The sequence below is a fragment of the Halichoerus grypus genome, chromosome 5 (genome assembly GCF_964656455.1).
Source record: "Halichoerus grypus chromosome 5, mHalGry1.hap1.1, whole genome shotgun sequence".
Classification (NCBI taxonomy): Eukaryota; Metazoa; Chordata; class Mammalia; order Carnivora; family Phocidae; genus Halichoerus; species Halichoerus grypus.
This window is the reverse complement of record NC_135716.1, coordinates 183,245,430-183,267,962: the sequence shown is the minus strand read 5'-3', so window position 1 is coordinate 183,267,962 and position 22,533 is coordinate 183,245,430. Positions and strand designations below refer to the sequence as shown.

The 22,533-nt window shown below is 55.1% G+C and overlaps 1 protein-coding gene across 3 annotated transcripts in view; it reads right to left on the bottom strand.

Moving 5' to 3' along the window:
* ACOT7 (acyl-CoA thioesterase 7) overlaps positions 1 to 22,533 on the bottom strand; it is a 110,194-nt gene that overhangs the window by 20,133 nt on the left and 67,528 nt on the right. For all 3 annotated transcript variants that reach the window (XM_036064483.2, XM_036064482.2, XM_036064486.2), the window contains exon 7: positions 6,846 to 6,962. In XM_036064483.2, coding sequence (XP_035920376.2) covers positions 6,846 to 6,962 — 117 coding nt within the window. The remainder of the gene's footprint in view (positions 1 to 6,845; positions 6,963 to 22,533) is intronic.

Sequence of the window (22,533 nt, the reverse complement as noted above, 5' to 3'; positions counted from 1 at the left end):
CTAAATGACTCAACAGGCTATTGCATTAGCAAGGGAGATTTTACGTTTTCAGCTTGTGACGAACACAGGGTAGCAAAGCATTAAAAACCCTGCCCTTTCTCTCCGGGTCCCAGGAGATGAGCAACTGTGCCTGATCAGACGCCGAGACGTGACCACAGCAGCAGTGGTCCCTGCACAGGAAGGCCAGGGCCGCAGCTCAGCTCGCCCGGTAGGTCAGCATGGTCTGAGAGGCCAGGACTCAGGACCCCAGGACGTACGGTACCCTCTAGACCCAAGTTCCAGTGCCAACTCTCTGTAAGAGGCCGAGACTCGCCAGGAAGCTCACCACCCCTGCTGCCTCCCTGAGAATCCCCCGGGCCTCAGAGGTGCCGGATATCAGCAGCTGAGGGGTTTGGGACAGACTGAGGGGCACTTCCTCTCAGGCCTCCCTGAAGCCCCCCAGGGCTGAGCTTCTTCTTGCTCTCCTGTGCGCTCTGCCAGGGTCCTGTCTACAGAGCTTATAGGAGAAGACATAGGGCGGGGAAAAGGCAGGGCTCGGAAACAGTCTGGAGCCCTACCTGCCTCTGTGTCAAATGGAATTAACAGACTACTATGGCAGGAGGAGCAATGGCCCCCAAAGATGTCCATGTCCTAATCCCCTGAACCTGTGAATTACGTGGCCTTGCATGGCAAAGGGGCTTTACAGATGTGGTTAAGAGCCTGGAGATGGGGCGACCGGCCTGGATTATCCAGGTGGGTCCAGTCTCATCGTAGGGGTCCTCCCAAGTGGATGAGGAGGCCGGAGCAGAGGGTCAGAGAGACGCCACCCTGCTGGCTTCGGAGATGGAGGAGGGGCCACAAGCCAAGAAAGGCAGCCGGCCTCTAGACGGTAGAATAGGCAAGCAGCAGATTCTTTCCTAGAGTCTCCACAAGGAACGGCACCCTGACTTTTGCCCAGTGAGACCTGTCAGGCTTCCGACCTCCGGAACTGAGACAGCAAATCTGTGTTGTTTCAGCCACTATGTTGTTGATATGTTGTTACGGCAGCCATAGAAAATTAATACAACCACGCAGGTAGATGCCGCACTGGGTGACTTTAACGTAGCCCAGTTTTTCGGGGCTGCTGCTGACACTACATCATAAGTAACTATAAAATCAGGCGCACGATACCTTATAAAGCTCGGAGAATATTACCTTTACGTGGTTTTATCATATGTTTCTACCGCTTCATGTGATATTTCCATGTTTCAAGCAGGGATTCTATGTCAATACAAGGAATCTAGAAACTTGATGAAGCTCCAAGTAAAAACGAATTCCAAAGGCAACTGGGCCAGGATCCCGGAAGCCACACGGTTGCAGACCTGGTGGGTTTCCAGTGGGAAGGATGGTCGGTGGCCACATGTGGAAATCGGTTCACGGTTCCATCAAGGGCTCAGGAAGTCAAAACTTGTAGTTGTCTTGCCACAAGGTATACAACCGAAATGAAGGGACACAATTGTCTGGTATTTTGTAAGTTCTGTCTCCGATCTGGTGGTTCCAACCACTGGATACCTAACTGAATTTGGAAGTTGGAGATTGTAGCAAATTCCTCTTGTGAATTCCAGAAAAAAGCAGAGCCCCCTGAGTACCAGCAAGAAGCCGAGAAGCAGGCCTGTCTAGTGAACCCCAACTGGACCCCCGAGATCGGAGCGGGGTGCCCCTGCAGATGGCGAGCTTAGAGTACCCTGGGCCTCATGGGAAGCCTGTGCACCCAGCTCTGCAGCAAGCTGAGTGGTGGGGGGACCCCGCTGAAGGGGGCGCTGGGGCACTAGGCTCTGTCCTGAGTGTCCGTAGGACCTCTAGGGGTCTATGGAAATGCGTCCCAGAGCATCAGACGCTGGGGACAGAGTCCAGACAGTCCAGAGACCAGCGCTGCCCAGCAGACTTTCTGTGATGCTGGGAAGGTCCTCTCTCTGTGCCGTCTGATACACAGCCGCCAGCCACGTGTGGCCACTGAGCACTTGAAACGAGGCGCGTGCCACAGAGGAGCAGCATTTGCCATTTTGTTTACCTTTAATTATGATGCAGATAGCCACGGGTGGCCAGCAACTGGTGTGGGGGACGGCACAGGTGGGCGACCCCCCCAGGCAAAGCTGATGAGACTGAGGGCGCAGCTGGAGGCGGGACTGACTAACGTTAGTGGGAAAAGGGCCCTGGGCCAAGGCCGATGCCAGAGACACGGACAGAGCGGTGCCTTCCTCGCGGCTGGACTCCCCCAACTGCGAGAAGCCGTAGCCATGTTTTCGAGAGGCTTGAGAAAGCCAGGAGAGGGTTTCACAGGACTGCGCGGGCCAGCCGCCACTCTGGCAGCTGCGAAAGGGTCAAGGGTGAATGGCGCTGCATTTGAACTGAGGGTACAGGCTCGTCACCCGTCACGGTGATGCCCGGGCCCTGGCGGCAGCGGATGCCCGTGTCGATCAAGCCTGGCAGTGAGGGGGCGCCCGAGCGAGGGGCTCAGAGGTCTGGCCCCGGAGCCAGCTGTGCGGCCCTGCGGCCCGGGCGGGCTCCAGACCGGAGAAGTGGGGATGAGTAGGCTTCCTGCCACACGGGGCAGGTAAACCGGATGGCCCTTGAGCGGGGCCTAACGCACACTCGGGAAGCACAGCTCCCTTCTCTTTCTGGGGCCCCGGGGAGCGGCGGGGTGGGGGGGGGGCCCGCCTGACCCCCAGCAGCGGAGCGTCCCTCCCAGGGCAGACAGCACGGCTTGCCAGGATTGGGCAAACAGAATAATAAAAAGTTGCTCTTACCACAGCTGAGGGGCTGCCAAGGACTTCAAACGTTAAGAACAGCTCAGTGTTGAAGTTCCAAAAAGAGCAGCGGCAGCGAGCGATCCTCAGAAAAGCAGGGAGGTAGTGAAGTAACTTCGGTGTGTCTTACATAACACAGCCCAAAGCATTTTCCAGAAGGTTCCTCACTTCCCACCCAAACAGTCTGGGGAGACGGCTTCTCCACCAACAGCTCCAGCTTTAGGGGTTCCTGCCAGGGCTTCCCGAACCCTGAGAGCTACAGGACCCATGTGCCACTTTTACTGCCCTCGACAGCTGCCCTGGCATTTTCACATCTCATCTTAGAGAGAAACAATCAGCAACGGGGCAAGCGTTCAGGTCTTCCAGTGTCACCAGCTTGCCCTGAGCGATGCGGGGGTCCTGGATCAACCCACCCCAGCCTGCGGTGCCGGCCACCTCTGCTGCACCAGCCCGTCGGGCCCCACGTCGGGAACGCAGCCCCGTGGGCCTGGCCTGCAGAAGCATGAGGGAGGGGCCTGGGACCTTTAAGGCCCGGGTTGTGCGGTAACTGATCAGAGCGGCCGCAGTGAGCCCACAGGAAGGGGGCACGTGTAGCTGGCGATGGGTCTACATTTCTGGGCTTTTCCCCACCGCGTCAGAGGGTGGGGGGCACCCCTCGGGGAGCAGCGGTGGCCTCTTAGGGTTGCACCCTCCGGGGCGGTGCGTCTGAGGAGGCCGGACGCTGGCTGTGGGCAGCTGCTGCCCTGTGACCACGGCCCCAGGGGGCCCCGCGGCTCAGCCGCCGGCACGTGCCTTTCCCGTGAAAATGTTCCTGAAAACAGTCCCTGAGCTGATTGCATTTCACAGATGAGCAGCACAGAGCTCGGAGCTGCCCTCGGCATGCCGGGGCTGACCCTGTCTCCTGCTGCGCAGAGGAAAGCCACGGCTCCTTCATCGGTGCCCCCCCGCCCCCCGCCGGAGAAGCATGGGGCCTCTCAATCCGGCTCTAGTGGGGCTGCTCTCAGGAGGCAGGTCCCCCAGCCCTGGGTGTATGACTGTCCTCAGAACCGCAGGCCCTCCCCTCTGTGCCCCTCAGAGGCACTCCTTCTCTGGCCTGGGTGCTGACTTTACCGCTGACCCTCGTAAGGGGGGGACTCACATTCACATCCGTGTGGGCAAAGGGGCAACTTGGTGCACAGAAGAGATTTTACCCACCTCACAATTTTGCAAAAGAGAAAGTGAAGCTAGTGTCTACTAGAATCAGGCTGTAAGGAGAGAAAGCATGTGTAGTGGGCTGAACAGTGCCCTCCACCCCAACGTAAGTCCATTTAGAACCTCCGAATGTGACCTTACTGGGAATAAGGGTCTGCAGATGCCACTGACTTAAGGCTCTCGGGATGAAATCCTCCTGGATTATCCGGGTGGGCCCTAAATCCTGTGACAAGTGTCCTTACAAGAAGCAGAAGAAGAGAAGGGAGAGGCCACGTGAAGGTGGAGGGAGGTTGGAGTGACGTGGCCACGAGCCAGGAAATGCCCCCAGAGGCTGCAAGAGGCAGGAAGGGCACTCCCCTAGCGCCTCTGGAGTGGCCCTGCCCACACCTGGATTTGGGACTTGGGGCCTCCAGCCTGTGAGAGAGCAAAGGTCCGCTGTTTGAAGCCCCCAGTCTGTGGTCCCTTGTGGGGCAGCCCTGGGACACAAACACCACTCTCCAGAGCACTCAACTCTGCCCCTGCCCCACGGTGGCACAGTGTGCAGGGGTCCCACCCAGCCTCCTGGCGGGCGGCAGCATCAGTGGAGGCCGCACTAGAACCCACAGGTTGGGGTTTAACGGGACCTCAACAGGTTTGCCTGCGCTTAAGAATCCACAGTGGGCAGGGTCCCCCCAGCCTCACACTGCATGTCCCCAGCAAGGAGCAAAGAATGGGGGAGGAAAGGAGCCGTGCTGCAGGGACCTCTGCCCCCCGGAACTGAGGACAAGACAGGCCCATTCTGTGACTGAGGCAGGTGTGGCCGGCACGCTGCCAGCCTGAGACCCGACCCGGGACACCGGTGCCGGCTCTCCGACAGAGCCACGGCCCGGGGAGCCCACTACCTCACACAGGGACATTCCTCTGCAAAACAACAAGTAAGGTGTGACAGCCTCTAACAGCGCCTGGGGGACACTGGCACAGAAAGGCCAGACTCCTTAGCTGCAAGTGTGGCCCACATCCCTTTATGCACAAAACAAGGAAGTGATCCGAGAAAGCAGAAACCCTCTCTCTGCCCGCCAGGGGCTGCTGACACGGGGGCCCTGGGCGGCGCGGACTCCAGGCCGGGGCTGGGACACCGGCGAGGGGCCCTGGGCGGTGTGGGCTCCAGGCCAGGGCTGTGTAGGCTCAGCACCCAAGGGTGCAGCCAGGTAGGCCTTGCAGCCCACCCCTCACTCTGCCTGCTGGAGGAAACCCACCCAGAGTAGAACATCCTGCCAGAACTATGGCTTCTGAAAATGAAGAACCTTTTCTCTGTGTTTTGGAATAAGAGGAATGTCTCAGAAACTGGAAGCGCCTGTCAAGGGCAGCTCCGCACACAGGTTGCCCCAGTGGCTTCCACGTTGCTAAATGGGTCCCAGAAAGGGCCCCGTGTGCCAAGGAGAGTTCACGGCCTTGCCTGAGCTGCACAGCACATCTGCTGAGCCGGATGACACTGAGCAAACCAGCTGGCTCTCCAGGAAAGTCTCTTTTCCTAGGTGGCGCTTCTCAGAGGGCACTTGGGAGACACAGAACAGAGCAAGGTCATGGAATCTAAGTGTGTTTTCCACTATAGATTTCGAAGCTGTGTTTAACAATGAAGTTCTGATCGCAGGGATTTATCCAGGGAGTAGTTCTAGAAAAAGAGAGGCAGGGAATCCTGGCGCAGGATTCTGCCTTTCTGAAACTTTCGTGCCACCACTGCACATAATATGCACCCGAGGCCCACGGGGGGCAATCCCAAGACGACAAGACCCACTTGTGGCCAAATTCTAAAATGACGCTGATGTCCATGTCTGTGCAAAACACCCACAGTGACACAACACACGCAGAGATCACCACGTGTCGGGAGGGGACGGTCACTCACCTCACGCCCTCAGTTACGAAGGCACTTCGCAAAGCAGAGAGAGTGGTGCCGCAGACCATTTCCTTACCCTAAAAGCACCCAGACCCTACCAGGGTATGCTGGACTTGCTCTCGACGACCCAGGGCGGGCAGGCAGCCAGCCCCCTACCCTTCCAACGCCTGGGCCCTTCTGGCCGCGCACCCGGGCATTCACCACCGCTGTGTTCTGCAGGGGAGAGCTTGCTGGCGGCACTCAGCACGGCCTTGGGGGGCTCAGGACAGAGCAGTGCTCGGAGGCGTCTATGTTGCACCCCTCCCAGCCGGGGACGGGTCCGACCTGACAGCTTTCTCAGCGAGGCTGCTCTCGAATCAATACCAGGCTCCTGCGGCCGTGACCCCACCCGACCCCGCAGCCCCGACCCACCTGACCCCGCGACGGAGCGCTACTTTTCTGGGGCCCAGAACGTCACCGCAGAAGACACAACACACGCAGAAATCACCATGTGCCGGGACTCAGCACTCACATGGGATGGGCGTGAGGAGCTGGCCCGCTCTCCTGGGTGGCCGCCGAGTCTCTGGGACAGGGAGGTACCAAACCCCAGCGCTGCATGGATGGTGCAGGCGGGCTGGCCGAGGACTGTGGGCCATGGGCTTCTCTGCACAGATCCTGCCACTACTTACATCATGGATTATCTATTCCTCCCCCAGAGGAAACGTGTAAAATCTGGAGGCACCAGTCACTGGAGCTGTGTCTGTTCATGGGGCATTTTAAGAGGGGTTTATGGCGCTCCTCAGTAGCCTAAAGGCCCCAAACGCATCTGAATTACGGGTCTTACCAGATGAAAAATCAAACCAACAAATCCTAGCCTCACAGATGCATCAACAAGAACAAAGCGCAAGACTGGCTTCCCGTTTCTCTTGGCAAATGGGCAGACACCAGGGCGCGCGACACTGGGCGTGAACCACAAGCAAACTGGAAAAGGGAGCCAGAGAGCCAACGCCTTCTCTCTGTCAGCGGAGTCCCGTTACCTTTTCTGATCTTGTCGTGGAAGTTAATGGCGTCCACGGAGGCAGTGACTATGTTGGTCTTGCAGTGACGCGCGGCCACGATGCCGGCCACCTCGTCCATGAGCTTCATGGTGACACCTGCACAGAGAAGGGGCACGTGGCAGGTCAGACACGGCGAGGCTACTTCCCACCCTGGAAACCAGTCCTAAGAGACAAAGCCCTCCCACTACCCGCCGTGGAGACCACAACCAGCACAGGGTACGGGGTGCGTGATCGGGGCATTGCTGAAGCTCATGCTGAGAACCTGGCTTCCTTAGGAGTTTCCGAAAACGACCACAGCTGATGATGGGCTAGGCCACTAACAAAATGACAATCCTTTTCCTACCCTCTCCAGGTACATTATGCCCCCAGGAAGGTTTTGTTACAAAATCCACTGGCATGGCCACATCCAAAGTCAGACTGCAAGTGTCAGTGAGAACACGGAGAAACCAGAACCCTCACGCATCGCTGGTGGGGATGGAAACGGTGTGGCGGCTTTGGAAACAGTCGGGAGTTTCTCAAAAGGCTAAACAGAGAGTTACCATACGCCCTGGTGATTCTTCTCCTAGGTACGCACCCATGACAACTAAAAACTCATGGTCACACAAAAACTTGTACACAGATTTCATAACAGCGTTACTCACAATAGCCAAAAAGGGGACACGACCCACATGCTCATCAACTGATGAATGGAGGAAGAAAATGTGGCCCATCCATACGGTGGAATATTATCCAACAACAAAAATGAGCAAAGCACTGACACACACTACAACACACAGGAACCCTGAAAACACAACGCTCAGTGGAAGAAGCCAGACCCCAAAGACCAGAGATTGTAGGATTCCCTTTATAAGAAACGTCCAGAACAGGCAGATCCAGAACAGGCAGATCCGTAGAGGCAGAAAGCAGATTAACGGTTGCTAGGGCTGGGGGACCGGGGTTAAACGGGGAGTGAGTGCTAATGGGTATGGAGCTTCTCTTTGGGGGGATGAAAATGTTCTAACATTGACTGTGGTGATGGTTGTGTAACTGGGAATACACTAAGAATCAAAGACTTGTAATGGTTGGGTTGTATGGCATGTGAATCATCACAATAAAGCCATTATATCAAACAAACAAACAAACAAGAAAAGCAGGCTCACAGAAGGCCAAGGTGATTTTAAAACCACAGGCTGCAGATATTGGCTTTTGCTCAACTGTACCCTTAATTGGACGGGATCACAACTACACACCTGCTAGTGTCCCCACCCCCAAGTCTTGCCCCCCCAGAACAACACATTCTACTTATTTCATATTTGAACATTTAAACCATGTCTTTTATTAGACCAAACTACATGAGATTGTCAATATTCAACCATTTTTGACCTGTAAAAGCAGGAAGTGATATCTATCAAACAGCTATCAAAAGTCTTAGAGGGCACCTGGGTAATCAGTCAGTTAAGCGTCCGACTCTTGATTTGGGCTCAGGTTATGATCTCAGGGTCGTGAGACTGTGCCCCGCATCAGGCTCTGTGCTCCGTGGGGAGTCTGCTAGAGATTCTCTCTCTCCTTCCCACTCTGCCCCCCGCACCCCACGCTCTTCTTGCTCTCTAAAGATAAATAAATAAATGAATGAATGAGTGAAAGAAAGAAAGAAAGAAAGAACTTCAAACTTATGTACATTCACCCTAGGATACAGAATGCTTTCTAAAAATCCAGAGAGAGGCAGAAAAACAGATGTCATCCCACTCATGAAAGCCAGGCTCATGGGGAAGCATGTTTAGGATAAGGCTTGCAGAACAACGCCTGTAGGGTCAGGCAGATGGTGTGGGGAGGTGAGCAGGGCCGCTGCCTGGCCCCGCCTACTCCCTCCCACCCCTAGGAATGAGGGCCTCATGCTCCCTGCCTTCTGATGCTTCTAGACAAGACTGGGACCTACACATTTACGAGAAATCTACCAATTTTTAAACATTGGTGGCTAAACTCTCTTTACTATGTGGGGAAAACAAAATACACTAGAGCTAAAAAGAGCAGAGGTCCCTTCCATACTGGAGGGACCTCATACAAATACAGCAGAAGATGCTACTTACAAGGGACCTGGGAGACAGAGGAACACCTGGGGTCCAGTATACTCTTCTCTCCACTTCTGTGCATATCTGAGCATTTCCAGAATAGAAAGGTTTGAAAAAACACATTCCTGTTCTTGATCAAAAAAGGATGCTTTTATTACTGTGACTTTTTTTGACAGAACATGCTGCTCTATGATGGTAATGATAAATGACCAGATGGGGACAGAGACTGAGCTGCTGCCTGCCATTTTAAAGGCGCTTTCAGAGAGACTGGCATATTGGTCTGCTTCATCCAAGAAGGAGGGGATCGGTATCCCCAGTTTTCAAATTAACAACACAGGCTCTGACACCGTACTGGTCCGATTCTAAAGACTGTGCAGGTAGAATGCTGGGGAAACAGCTCTTTTGAGAGGAAAGAATCAGAGGCGCCAGGGTTAATCTCCAGGCGACTGAGGCTGGGGGGCTCCTGCACGGCAGGGGGCCTCTGGCCTTCAAGCAGCTCGGCTCAGGGGTCTGAGACAAAGGGTCACACTTTGCTTTGCAAGCAGCCTCTGCTGGGTGAAGTTGTTAATGCAAACGGACACAGGCAGCCTTCCCTAAGCCCATCACCAGGCCCTCTGGGTCTTTACCCACAGCAGGGGGCCTCAGCGAAGGTGAGGCAAGTGCAGGCCTGGCAGGGCAGAGGCCCTTCAGCCACGTCCCCAGCCCCGCACTCCAAGGAGGGAAAAACACAAAACAGCACCCGGGTAACTCACTGTGCTTGTCAGAATGGACTGCCTCCCTGGAAGGCCACCTCAGCCTCCGGATGAACCGCATGGTGGTGTGAGCACGGCCCTGCCCTCACGGTGGTGCAGGCTTGGACTCTGGGGTCAGACGGAGGGGGCGTGACCACCCCATCACCCCCACCACTGCCTGGCTGGGGACCCTGGGCAGGCAGATGGCCCTCGGAGCTCTGGATTCTGCTAGTGCTGGTATGAGAGGTGACGGGCGAGCCCCATGCTGCCCTGTAAGGGCACCTACCGCTATGACACGCAGGACTAGCGAAGGTCTGTAAAACCCAACACCAATTTAAATGGAGAGTTTGTAACAGATCGGACATTTGGAAGATAAAGAGAAAAAGAAAGAGAAGTGAAATGTCTCAGAAGGCCAGGAAACACGCTGAGTGAGAATCATACACTTTGCTCAGGGGACAAGGGTGGAGTCCAAGTGATAGCCTCCCCTTACCACGTGCGAACCACAGAGGGCACAGAAGCAGGTCTGAGACCCACGGACCACCTCCTGACGTGGTGCGGCTTCAGGGTGTGCATGCACGTGTGGGGGGGTGCATGCATGTGTATGCGGGTTCAGGAGTGTGTGTATGCAGGTGTGCATGCATGTGCGGGGGTGTGTGCATGCAGGTGTGGGGGGGTGCGTGCATGTGTATGCGGGTTCAGGAGTGTGTGTATGCAGGTGTGCATGCATGTGCGGGGGTGTGTGCATGCAGGTGTGGGGGGGTGCGTGCATGTATATGCGAGTTCAGGAGTGTGTGTCTGCAGGTGTGCATGCATGTGCAGGGGTGTGCATGCAGGTGTGGGGGGTGCGTGCATGTGTATGCGGGTTTAGGAGTGTGTGTCTGCAGGTGTGCATGCATGTGCGGGGGTGTGTGCATGCAGGTGTGGGGGGTGCATGCATGTGTATGCGGGTTCAGGAGTGTGTGTATGCAGGTGTGCATGCATGTGCGGGGGTGTGTGCATACACGTGTGGGGGGTGCATGCATGTGTATGCGGGTTCAGGAGTGTGTGTATGCAGGTGTGCATGCATGTGCGGGGGTGTGTGCATACACGTGTGGGGGGTGCATGCATGTGTATGCGGGTTCAGGAGTGTGTGTATGCAGGTGTGCATGCATGTGCGGGGGTGTGTGCATGCAGGTGTGGGGGGTGCATGCATGTGTATGCGGGTTCAGGAGTGTGTGTATGCAGGTGTGCATGCATGTGCGGGAGTGTGTGCATACACGTGTGGGGGGTGCATGCATGTGTATGTGGGTTCAGGAGTGTGTGTATGCAGGTGTGCATGCATGTGCGGGGGTGTGTGCATACGCGTGTGGGGGGTGCATGCATGTGTATGTGGGTTCAGGAGTGTGTGTATGCAGGTGTGCATGCATGTACAGGGGTGTGTGCATGCAGGTGTGGGGGGGTGCGTGCATGTGTATGCGGGTTCAGGAGTGTGTGTATGCAGGTGTGCATGCATGTGCGGGAGTGTGTGCATACACGTGTGGGGGGTGCATGCATGTGTATGTGGGTTCAGGAATGTGTGTATGCAGGTGTGCATGCATGTGCGGGGGTGTGTGCATACAGGTGTGGGGGGGTGCGTGCATGTGTATGCAGGTTCAGGAGTGTGTGTATGCAGGTGTGCATGCATGTGCGGGGGTGTGTGCATACAGGTGTGGGGGGGTGCATGCATGTGTATGCGGGTTCAGGAGTGTGTGTATGCAGGTGTGCATGCATGTACAGGGGTGTGTGCATGCAGGTGTGGGGGGTGCATGCATGTGTATGTGGGTTCAGGAGTGTGTGTATGCAGGTGTGCATGCATGTGCGGGGGTGTGTGCATGCAGGTTGGGGGGGTGCGTGCATGTGTATGCGGGTTCAGGAGTGTGTGTATGCAGGTGTGCATGCATGTGCGGGGGTGTGTGCATGCAGGTGTGGGGGGTGCATGCATGTGTATGCGGGTTCAGGAGTGTGTGTATGCAGGTGTGCATGCATGTGCGGGAGTGTGTGCATACACGTGTGGGGGGTGCATGCATGTGTATGTGGGTTCAGGAGTGTGTGTATGCAGGTGTGCATGCATGTGCGGGAGTGTGTGCATACACGTGTGGGGGGTGCATGCATGTGTATGCGGGTTCAGGAGTGTGTGTATGCAGGTGTGCATGCATGTGCGGGAGTGTGTGCATACAGGTGTGGGGGGTGCATGCATGTGTATGTGGGTTCAGGAGTGTGTGTATGCAGGTGTGCATGCATGTGCGGGGGTGTGTGCATACACGTGTGGGGGGTGCATGCATGTGTATGCGGGTTCAGGAGTGTGTGTATGCAGGTGTGCATGCATGTGCGGGAGTGTGTGCATGCAGGTGTGGGGGGTGCATGCATGTGTATGCGGGTTCAGGAGTGTGTGTATGCAGGTGTGCATGCATGTGCGGGGGTGTGTGCATGCAGGTGTGGGGGGTGCATGCATGTGTATGCGGGTTCAGGAGTGTGTGTATGCAGGTGTGCATGCATGTGCGGGGGTGTGTGCATACACGTGTGGGGGGGTGCATGCATGTGTATGCGGGTTCAGGAGTGTGTGTATGCAGGTGTGCATGCATGTGCGGGGGTGTGTGCATACACGTGTGGGGGGTGCATGCATGTGTATGCGGGTTCAGGAGTGTGTGTATGCAGGTGTGCATGCATGTGCGGGGGTGTGTGCATGCAGGTGTGGGGGGTGCATGCATGTGTATGCGGGTTCAGGAGTGTGTGTATGCAGGTGTGCATGCATGTGCGGGAGTGTGTGCATACACGTGTGGGGGGTGCATGCATGTGTATGTGGGTTCAGGAGTGTGTGTATGCAGGTGTGCATGCATGTGCGGGGGTGTGTGCATACACGTGTGGGGGGTGCATGCATGTGTATGTGGGTTCAGGAGTGTGTGTATGCAGGTGTGCATGCATGTACAGGGGTGTGTGCATGCAGGTGTGGGGGGGTGCATGCATGTGTATGTGGGTTCAGGAATGTGTGTATGCAGGTGTGCATGCATGTGCGGGGGTGTGTGCATACAGGTGTGGGGGGGTGCGTGCATGTGTATGCAGGTTCAGGAGTGTGTGTATGCAGGTGTGCATGCATGTGCGGGAGTGTGTGCATACACGTGTGGGGGGTGCATGCATGTGTATGTGGGTTCAGGAATGTGTGTATGCAGGTGTGCATGCATGTGCGGGGGTGTGTGCATACAGGTGTGGGGGGGTGCGTGCATGTGTATGCAGGTTCAGGAGTGTGTGTCTGCAGGTGTGCATGCATGTGCGGGGGTGTGTGCATACAGGTGTGGGGGGGTGCATGCATGTGTATGCGGGTTCAGGAGTGTGTGTATGCAGGTGTGCATGCATGTACAGGGGTGTGTGCATGCAGGTGTGGGGGGTGCATGCATGTGTATGTGGGTTCAGGAGTGTGTGTATGCAGGTGTGCATGCATGTGCGGGGGTGTGTGCATGCAGGTTGGGGGGGTGCGTGCATGTGTATGCGGGTTCAGGAGTGTGTGTATGCAGGTGTGCATGCATGTGCGGGGGTGTGTGCATGCAGGTGTGGGGGGTGCATGCATGTGTATGCGGGTTCAGGAGTGTGTGTATGCAGGTGTGCATGCATGTGCGGGAGTGTGTGCATACACGTGTGGGGGGTGCATGCATGTGTATGCGGGTTCAGGAGTGTGTGTATGCAGGTGTGCATGCATGTGCGGGAGTGTGTGCATGCAGGTGTGGGGGGTGCATGCATGTGTATGCAGGTTCAGGAGTGTGTGTATGCAGGTGTGCATGCATGTGCGGGGGTGTGTGCATACACGTGTGGGGGGTGCATGCATGTGTATGCGGGTTCAGGAGTGTGTGTATGCAGGTGTGCATGCATGTGCGGGAGTGTGTGCATGCAGGTGTGGGGGGTGCATGCATGTGTATGCGGGTTCAGGAGTGTGTGTATGCAGGTGTGCATGCATGTGCGGGGGTGTGTGCATGCAGGTGTGGGGGGTGCATGCATGTGTATGCGGGTTCAGGAGTGTGTGTATGCAGGTGTGCATGCATGTGCGGGAGTGTGTGCATGCAGGTGTGGGGGGTGCATGCATGTGTATGCGGGTTCAGGAGTGTGTGTATGCAGGTGTGCATGCATGTGCGGGAGTGTGTGCATGCAGGTTGGGGGGGTGCATGCATGTGTATGCAGGTTCAGGAGTGTGTGTCTGCAGGTGTGCATGCATGTGCGGGGGTGTGTGCATACACGTGTGGGGGGTGCATGCATGTGTATGCAGGTTCAGGAGTGTGTGTATGCAGGTGTGCATGCATGTGCGGGGGTGTGTGCATCCATGTGTGGGTGTGTGTGCATGCACGTGTGAGACTGTGTATGTGTGTGCATGCATGTGGGGGGTGAGCATGTGTGTGAGGGCGTGCGCGTGCATGCACGTTCAGTTCCGCAGAGCGAGTGAGAGTCCACAGATGGAGTTCTCCTGGGTCGGTTTGCCTGGGTCGGTTTGCCTCACGAAGAATTGAGGTGTTCCAACAGCTGGGCAAGCGGCCCCTGCTCGCTGGTTTTGAATTCAGAAGGCATCTCCCCACAGACTTACTCTAAGTACGATAAGCACACCTCCTCGGGCAGCCAACGAAAGCTCATTCAGTCTGAAGCAGTGTCCAGAGAGGCTGCGTTTGCCATGAGGACCACTGCACCAATATGTACATGAGGAAATACCAATCCAGAACCTAGGAATAGTTGAACCCAAGAATGATGAAGAGACAGGATTCTGGGAGAAATTACGGAGAGGGGGTTTAACTGGAAAACTCAGTTAAAATCCTCCCCCCTTTCTAGCGTTCCGGGGAGTGTTCAGGGCATTTTAACTGGAAAATTTTAGACGTTTGTAACAGAATATGTATTATGTGTGGCTGTCCTTTTCTCAGATGGAGCCACCATCAGGGTCCTTCTGATGAGACAGAGACAAGGAGGGATTTTCGAGAGAAAATGGCGGAGACTGTGAAGTCTGGCCCAGGAGATGGAACCAAGTGGACGTGTTGTACAGAAGCAACGGTGTCGCTGGGAGCAGTGAGCTGGTCGTGAGCAATAGCTGGGTTTCCCGAGAGGCCGGTGGCACTCGCTTGTGCCAGGTCGGCCCTGGAGGGAGAGGACCGTGTTTTGCTTACGGATGTATCCCGAGTGTCTGCTCCACAGAAGGCTCCCTATAAACACTGAACGCAGGAATGAATGAGTGAAGGACGGAGTGACTGGACAGCAGCCCTGGGAGGGAGGCACGTTACTGTCTCCATTTTTCAAAGCAGGAACTGGAGACACAGAGAGGTGTGCATCCGAAGGCACAGCACGCGCTCGGGGTAGAGTGGGGACCAGCCCCTGGCCACGGGGTGCCAGAGGCCATGCCGCATTGCCTGCCTCTTGATCCAGGACCTGCAACCCTGAGATGTGAGGTCGAATTCCTGCCTGAGATAGGATATGGAGAAGAGAGTGCAAGATCATGGCAACAGGTGGGGGTGACAGCAAAATTAGCGTGCGTGGGCATGGAAGGGCAGGAGACCAGAACTGCCCGTGTGAGCCACCAGGCGGTGCCATCAGCTTCCAGGGCTGGGGTGGGGAGGAAGGTAAGGAGGTGGAGCAGGTGGAGTCTGAATCGGAAGTGGTGTTTGGAACACAGGAAGTACCTACCACTAACCCCGTGTTTGCGTGTCCTGAAAAGCAGAAGCCGTCAGAATGGGAGCATAAATAGAAGAAGGGCTTCTTCCCCATTTATCCAAAATGCAGGAAGAGATTCCACAAGTGACTTCACTGTTACTAAAAATACCACAGGACCCCAGCGTGCGCGGACCAGGGTCAGCTCTGAGCCCAGGGCGGACCCCAGGGAAGGACAGCTGCAGCTGGGGGGCCTCCTGATGCCAGACACCCCCAGTGCTGCACCCCCAGGCCGTCCGTAGCACCTGTGACGTGGAAGCCAGACCGGGGGGGTGGGGACACGCCTTATTGTCTGCGTCCCCGCCCAATTCGGAGCCTGTCAGGTAGCACTCCGGAAATGGTTGTGCTGAATGAATGAACGAATGAATGAGCAGAATGAATGCATAAATCAGCAAATGAGCTGAATGAATGAATGAGAAAAATGAGCAATTGAAAGATCACCGACTACAGATCACATTCAACCCAAGGAAGCTGCTCCACTGGCAAGTTGTAGGGCCCACATCTGAATAACAATCTGGTTCATAATCAGTCACAGCTGAAGCTGGGGAAGGCGCGCATGTCCAATCCAGAGCCAGGTGAGCTAGGTGATTTGTCAGATAACAAAACTGATGCTCACAATACAATTACCTTGCTATATCTGTTGGAGAGTGACATTTAAGAAGACAGCCTCCTCACAAAAACAGACACATAGATCAATGGAACAGAATGGAGAGCCCAGAAACGGACCCTCAACTCTATGGTCAACTCATCTTCGACAAAGCAGGAAAGAATGTCCAATGGAAAAAAGACAGCCTCTTCAACAAATGGTGTTGGGAAAATTGGACAGCCACACGCAGAAGAATGAAACTGGACCACTTTCTTACACCATACACAAAAATAAACTCAAAATGGACGTAAGAACTAAATGTGAGACAGGAAGCCATCAAAATCCTAAGAGAATAACACAGGCAGCAACCACTGTGACCTCGGCCTCAGTAACTTCTTGCTAGACACGTCCCCAGAGGCAAGGGAAACAAAAGCAAAATGAACTTTGGGACTTCATCAGGATAAAAAGCTTTTGCACAGCAAAGGAAACAGTCAACAAAACCAGAAGACAACCTACAGAACGGGAGAAAATATTTGCAAATGCTTTATCCGATAAAGGGCTAGTATCCAAAATCCATAAAGAACTTATCAAACTCAACACCCGAAGAACAAAGAATCCAATCAAGAAATGGGCAGAAGACATGAACAGACATTTTTCCAAAGAAGACATCCAAATGGCCAACAGACACATGAAAAAGTGCTCAACATCGCTCGGCATCAGGGAAATACACATCAGAACCTCAATGAGATACCACCTCACACCAGTCAGAATGGATAAAATTAACAAGTCAGGAAACGACAGATGTTGGCGGGGATGCGGAGAAAGGGGAACCCTCTTACACTGTTGGTGGGAATGCAAGCTGGGGCAGCCACTCTGGAAAACAGTATGGAGGCTCCTCAAAAAGTTGAAAATAGAGCTACCCTGCAACCCAGCAATTGCACTACTGGGTATTTACCCCAAAGATACAAATGTAGTGATCCGAAGGGGTACGTGCACCTCAATGTTCATAGCAGCAATGTCCACAATAGCCAAACTATGGAAAGAGCCCAGATGTCCACTGACAGATGAATGGATAAAGCTGTGGTATATATACACAATGGAATATTACTCAGCCACCAAAATAAGAAATCTTGCCATTTGCAACTATGTGGATGGAACTAGAGGGTATTATGCTAAGCGAGATAAGTCAATCAGAGAAAGACAATTACCATATGATTTCATTCATGTGCAGAATTTAAGAAACAAAACAGAGGATCATAGGGGAAGGGAAGGAAAAATGAAATAAGATGAATTCAGAGAGGAAGATAAACCCTAAGAGACTCCTAACTGTCGGAAACAAACTGGGTTGCTGGAGGGGAGGGAGTGGGGGATGGGGTAACTGGGTGATGGGCATTCAGGAGGGCACGTGATGGAATGAGCACTGGGTATTATATACAACTGATGAATCACTGAACTCTACCTCTGAAGCTAATAATACACTATATGTTAATTTAATTTAAATTTAAAAAAATTTAAAAAGACAGCCTCCTCCCAACCCCAACGGCCAGCATGCAAATCTGAGCTGGGACAGGGGAGAGAACCATGATGAACTGCAAAACCTCACACACAAAAAATCAGCATTTTATGGACTGAATTCACAGACTTCTAGTGCCCAGATAAGGGGGCAGGCCCGGTTGCACCATGGGTGTCTATTATGAGACTGTGCCCCAAATCAGGGATTTATCCCAGGTACTGGGAACAGTGACTAATATGGGCAATGGGCAACTAGGATGGGGAGCAATCCCACACTCCGCTGCACATGGAGGTCTGGGAAGAGGTCGGGGTCTGCTCCACGGGGTACGGCCTAGGGGAGCAGGGGCTGTGAGGGTCCAAGCTGCAGGAAGGCTCTCACTACTTCCATTAATCTATACCCCCCCACAGAGGCCATGGCTGATTCAATGGGAAGTGACAGCAAGGTAGGCTTTAGGGTTCACTACATGGAAAATCTCTGTCCAAAACTCAAGTGTTTGGCCTTGAATCAGGGAGGTCTCCTTCGGGGCACCTGGGTGACTCAGTCAGTTAAGTGTCCGACTCCTGATTTCAGTTCAGGTCATGATCTCAGAGTCATAAGATCGAGCCGTGTGTTGGGCTCTGTGCTGGGTGTGGAGTCTGCTTGGGATTCTCTGTCCCTCTCCCTTTGCCCCTCCCCCCCCAAAAAAAGAAAGAAAAGGGAGGTGTCCTGGTGCCTTCAGAGCTGGAAACAGCGGGGTCCTCTGGGGTCCCGCGTGTCAAGGGACTTCTGGTGTCTGCTCAGAGGGAAGAGAGCTGATCTAAAGTCAAGATTATAATAAGATGTGGGCTTCAAGCGGTCTTCTCCCTCTTCATAGTAGGGAGAGGAACCAGCCGGGACACATCGCTGCGTGGGGTTGGTTCTGAGACGCTCCTGTCATCTGTAGCTGGGAGAAAACCATGAGGTCACGTGGCCCGTGCGGAAATAAGATAATGAAAAATCTCATCCGGTCCTGACATGTTTGTAAGGACTGTTACTGGAAAACAGTACCGAGGGCAGTAGACACAATACGTTACAATCCATGTGTCCACTGAGAAAAGTAAATTCTGTTAAAAACAATCCCCGGGGGCGCCTGGGTGGCTCAGTGGGTTAAGCGTCTGCCTTCGGCTCAGATCATGATTCTCCAGGTCCTGGGCATTCAGGAGCCCCCCACGTTGGGCTTCCTTTTTTTTTCTTTAAAGATTTTATTTATTTATTTGAGAGAGAGAGTGAGAAAGAGCATGAGCGGGGAGAGGGTCGGAGGGAGAAGCAGACTCCCTGCTGAGTGGGGAGCCCGATGCGGGACTCGATCCCGGGACTCCAGGATCATGACCTGAGCTGAAGGCAGTCGCCTAACCGACGGAGCCACCCCGGCGCCCCACGTTGGGCTTCCTGCTCAGCAGGGAGCCTGCTTCTCCTTCTCTCCCTCCCTAAACCCCTCCCCACTGCTCGTTCTCACTCTGTCTCTCAAATAACTAAAATCTTTAAAGCAGACAGACAACCCCCGCCGTGTGGAAAGCCCCCTGCCCAGCCGGCAACTGTTTGCGGCTCACTGGGCTACAGAGCAGCCAAAGCTTCCGGCCCTCCTCGACACCCCGGTCCCCACCTCCTGCTCCCTTTTCTACACGTCAGTCTGAAACGTCCAGCACCCGAGCCTCCCACACCGTGCCCCTTCCCAGGGTCGCGCTGGGAAACCGTGTCACCTCCTCCCCACGCAGGCACAAAGGGGGCCGCCCGTGACGGGAACATCACTTTGGCAAATTACAGTCTGTTGTGTGCTGTCCTCATTACCCAGGATTCGCCATTTAAAAAATGACAACAAAATTGTAGATTTGCCGTCCTTGGACTCCGCATCCATTCCAGGAATTATGGGAAGGAAGAAAATGAGACCTGCTCGGCCACCAACATACAGATAAACGGTGGGCACTGGAGATATTTTTGAATCTAACATTTAACTGCTCATGGGCTTTTTAAGTATCGACAACATGTTGGCTGGCTTAAAAATAGAGGGTTAAATTTATTCTCCCAGGCCCGACTGGCTGCCTGGGTCACGCTCGCCTCCAAACCCAGAGCGGCGCTTAGCAGCTCAGAGCCCAGCACTGCCACGGCCTGCGCTGTGGGTGATGATTTCAGATGCCCCCGTTTCTATATTTAATCCCAGCTGACGGAGTGTGGGTGCCAGCCTCCTATATTAAGAAAACAATAGTAAGTTCATCCTACTTTAACTAGTCCACCTCTCAGCAATGGCAACGGGTTATTCTGAGAGCCAGCTGAGTGACAACCTCCCAAGACAGTGTGGCGTCTCCCTCCCAGGTTCCAGATGTACCTGTGGGCACCTCTGTGAAAAGCGACCAAGGGCAGGGGAATACTAGGTAAGGTAATTAGTAAGGATTATTTTTGGCAATTAATACACAGGGTAGTAAAGATGATGGGTTTCTAATGTCAAAATATCAAAAGCGGGAACTGTGGCAGAGGCCTCAGGCACAGCTGGACTGTGGTTCCCACGTGCCCGGGAGCCGGGGACAGGGGCCGCCTGGCCGTGTTTCACCCCTCACGTTCTGTGTCAGGTCACAACTGAATGTGCTTACTGCTGTTTGAGAATCGATGCTTCCCTCTTCTGAACAAGGCAGCAGGGAATGTAGGGCAGGCGGATTCCTGTCCCAACTGCCACAGAGATTATGGATCAGGTGGCGGTGCTACGCTCAGCCCCTCCCTGCTCCCTACTCTGGGAAGGGCAGGCTGAGGCCTGGAGTCCACGCAGGGCTGGGTCCCATCTCGGAGGGCTGAGAACCACTCCAGGGGGTGTCAGCTTCCTCGAAGGAAAGACTCGAGTCAGGGTGAAGAGTAATACTTAAGAATTCAAGAGTGCAAGATGCTCGTGATACTGAACAGGGAAGACACCGTTAGGGGCCATCAGTGGTCCTAATGATGCAGCTAAAGGGGCAGCAAAAGCTAACGAGTCCGGCACCAAAGACAAAACATCCCAGCACATCTGCAGTGAAGGACATCCTGCTGCTGCACAGCGCACTGGGTTTCTCAAGCAAAACACGCCACATTTCTGGACAAAGAGGAGGACTGCTGGCCAGCCACACACGTCCCCAGCTGGAGGAAGGCACCGAGAGGGCCAGTGGGCAGGAGGACACCAATCCGTGGGACAGGCATCAGCAGGGCGGTCAGACCCCGCGGCGCGCACCCCCCCGGCAGCCCAGGAGGGGCGGGAGCTCCTGCCAGCCCACAGCACCTGGGGTGCCCTGCGTCCCGGAGCCATCTGGGTGGACAGGAAGCTGCTCTCTGGGGCTTTAGCTGCAGAGAACAACATTTTCAAAACCAAAGGTTCTTAGAAAGTGAGAAGTGGGAGGAGCGCTCAGCTGCATGATGAAGAGACTGGGGGCCCAAACCAGCATTTGCTTGCTCATCTCAGGACCCCCCTAGACCCGTTCTTCAAAAGTCAGAAACGTGCCTCACTCGCCTCTTTTCTCCCTCCTCCCCAACCAAGGGCTTGGCACACTGTCTACCATGCAGCAGGGCCCCCGTTAAACTGGAAAGGAGCATCTGTGCCTTATTCTGTATTTTGCATGAAATCAATTCCTCCCACAGGTGCAAAACACTGCTCATTCCCAACTGCCCCATGGAATCCAAGCAAACAAGAGCATCTGGGCTGGAGGCCTCCTCCTGCACCTTGCCTCCCAGATGGCCTCTGCTTGGGCCACCAGCCTTCCCTCCGCCTGTGTACCACCTGCCTCCCTCCCGCCTCGGCCCGCCCTTTCTTCCTTCTGCCTTCTCCTTCAGGTCCCGGCTGAGCTGTGCAGTCCCCCAGCCTTAGGACCCCTGGTAACATGTGGCCCCTTGGCTGCTGGATGTTTCAGGTGGGCGGTGTCTGTGTTGTGCTCTGCAGCGTCCCTGCGCGTCCCGTGGGGCTGACTCTGCCGCTATGCTGCGGCCGTTCTTCCCGCCCAGGGGCCCCTGCACTCTTTCCAGGTCATTCACTCGGCGCCTTGCATGTCTGCTCGGCAGGGGATGCAGCAGTGAGCACATGAGACCAAGTCCCCACCCCGTGAGCCTGCCTTCAGGGTTGGGGGGGGAGCCAACGGGCTCTGTCTGTTAGGGCGTGGTGAGCGCTTGGGCGCACAGTGAGCAGGTCGGGGAGGGGGTCCACCTTTCACAGGGGGCCCAGGAAGACCTACCTTTTCTCCAGTGACCTGCAGAGAAAGGGGAACAGCTGTGCAGTTGTCTGGGCGGCGGCCGAAAGTCAGCAGAGGGAAGAAACGCAGCCCGGGAGGAGGGAGCAGCAGGGGCAGAGCCCGCAGCTGGAAGGGCTCCAGGCGTCTTGGGAAGGCGAGCAAGGTAAGGGGGACCGGGGAGGCATAGGGCAAGGCCTTCCTGGAGGGCCTCATAAGGACAGAAGCGGCACAAATAAAAAGATCTGACCTTGGGGCACCTGGCGGCTCAGTCAGTTGAGCGTCTGCCTCTTGATTTCGGCTCAGGTCACGAGCTCAGGGTGGTGGGATTGAGCCCTGTGTGGGGCTTGCGCTGGGCCTGGAGCCTACTTAATTAACATTCTCTCTCCCCCTCCCCCTCTCTAAAAAAAAGAAAGAAAGAAAGATCTGGCTTCTACTGGGAGTGAGATAGGCGCCCCCCGCAGGGCCTGGGGCAGGCTGGGCCCCACTGCACTTCTGCTCTAAGAGAACGGGGGAGGCTGCAGTGTTGAGAAGACATGGTTCAGGGGAGTCAGGCAAGAGGCCATGTCAGTGGAAATGGGGACCAGAAGGAGATGGTGTTGGTGGTGAGAGCTCACATTCTAATATGTTTGGAAGGTAGAGCCCAAAGGACTGGCTGATAGATGAGGTGCGGAGCCTGCCAGAGAGCCAGCTGAGTCCTGGGAGGTCACGGGAATTCTGGCTAGACAACCGAGGGGCCTGGCTGCCACTACAGGGGGAGAGCTGGGGCAGCCCATCAGCCATCCCAGCAGAGGTCCTGAGGACTCAGCTGGAGTCCAGGGAAGAGGTTTGGCTGGAGCTATAAACCCGGGAGCTGTGGGCCTGGGGCAGCATGAGGCCAGATGAGCCTCAGGGGGAGGGAGCTCGGG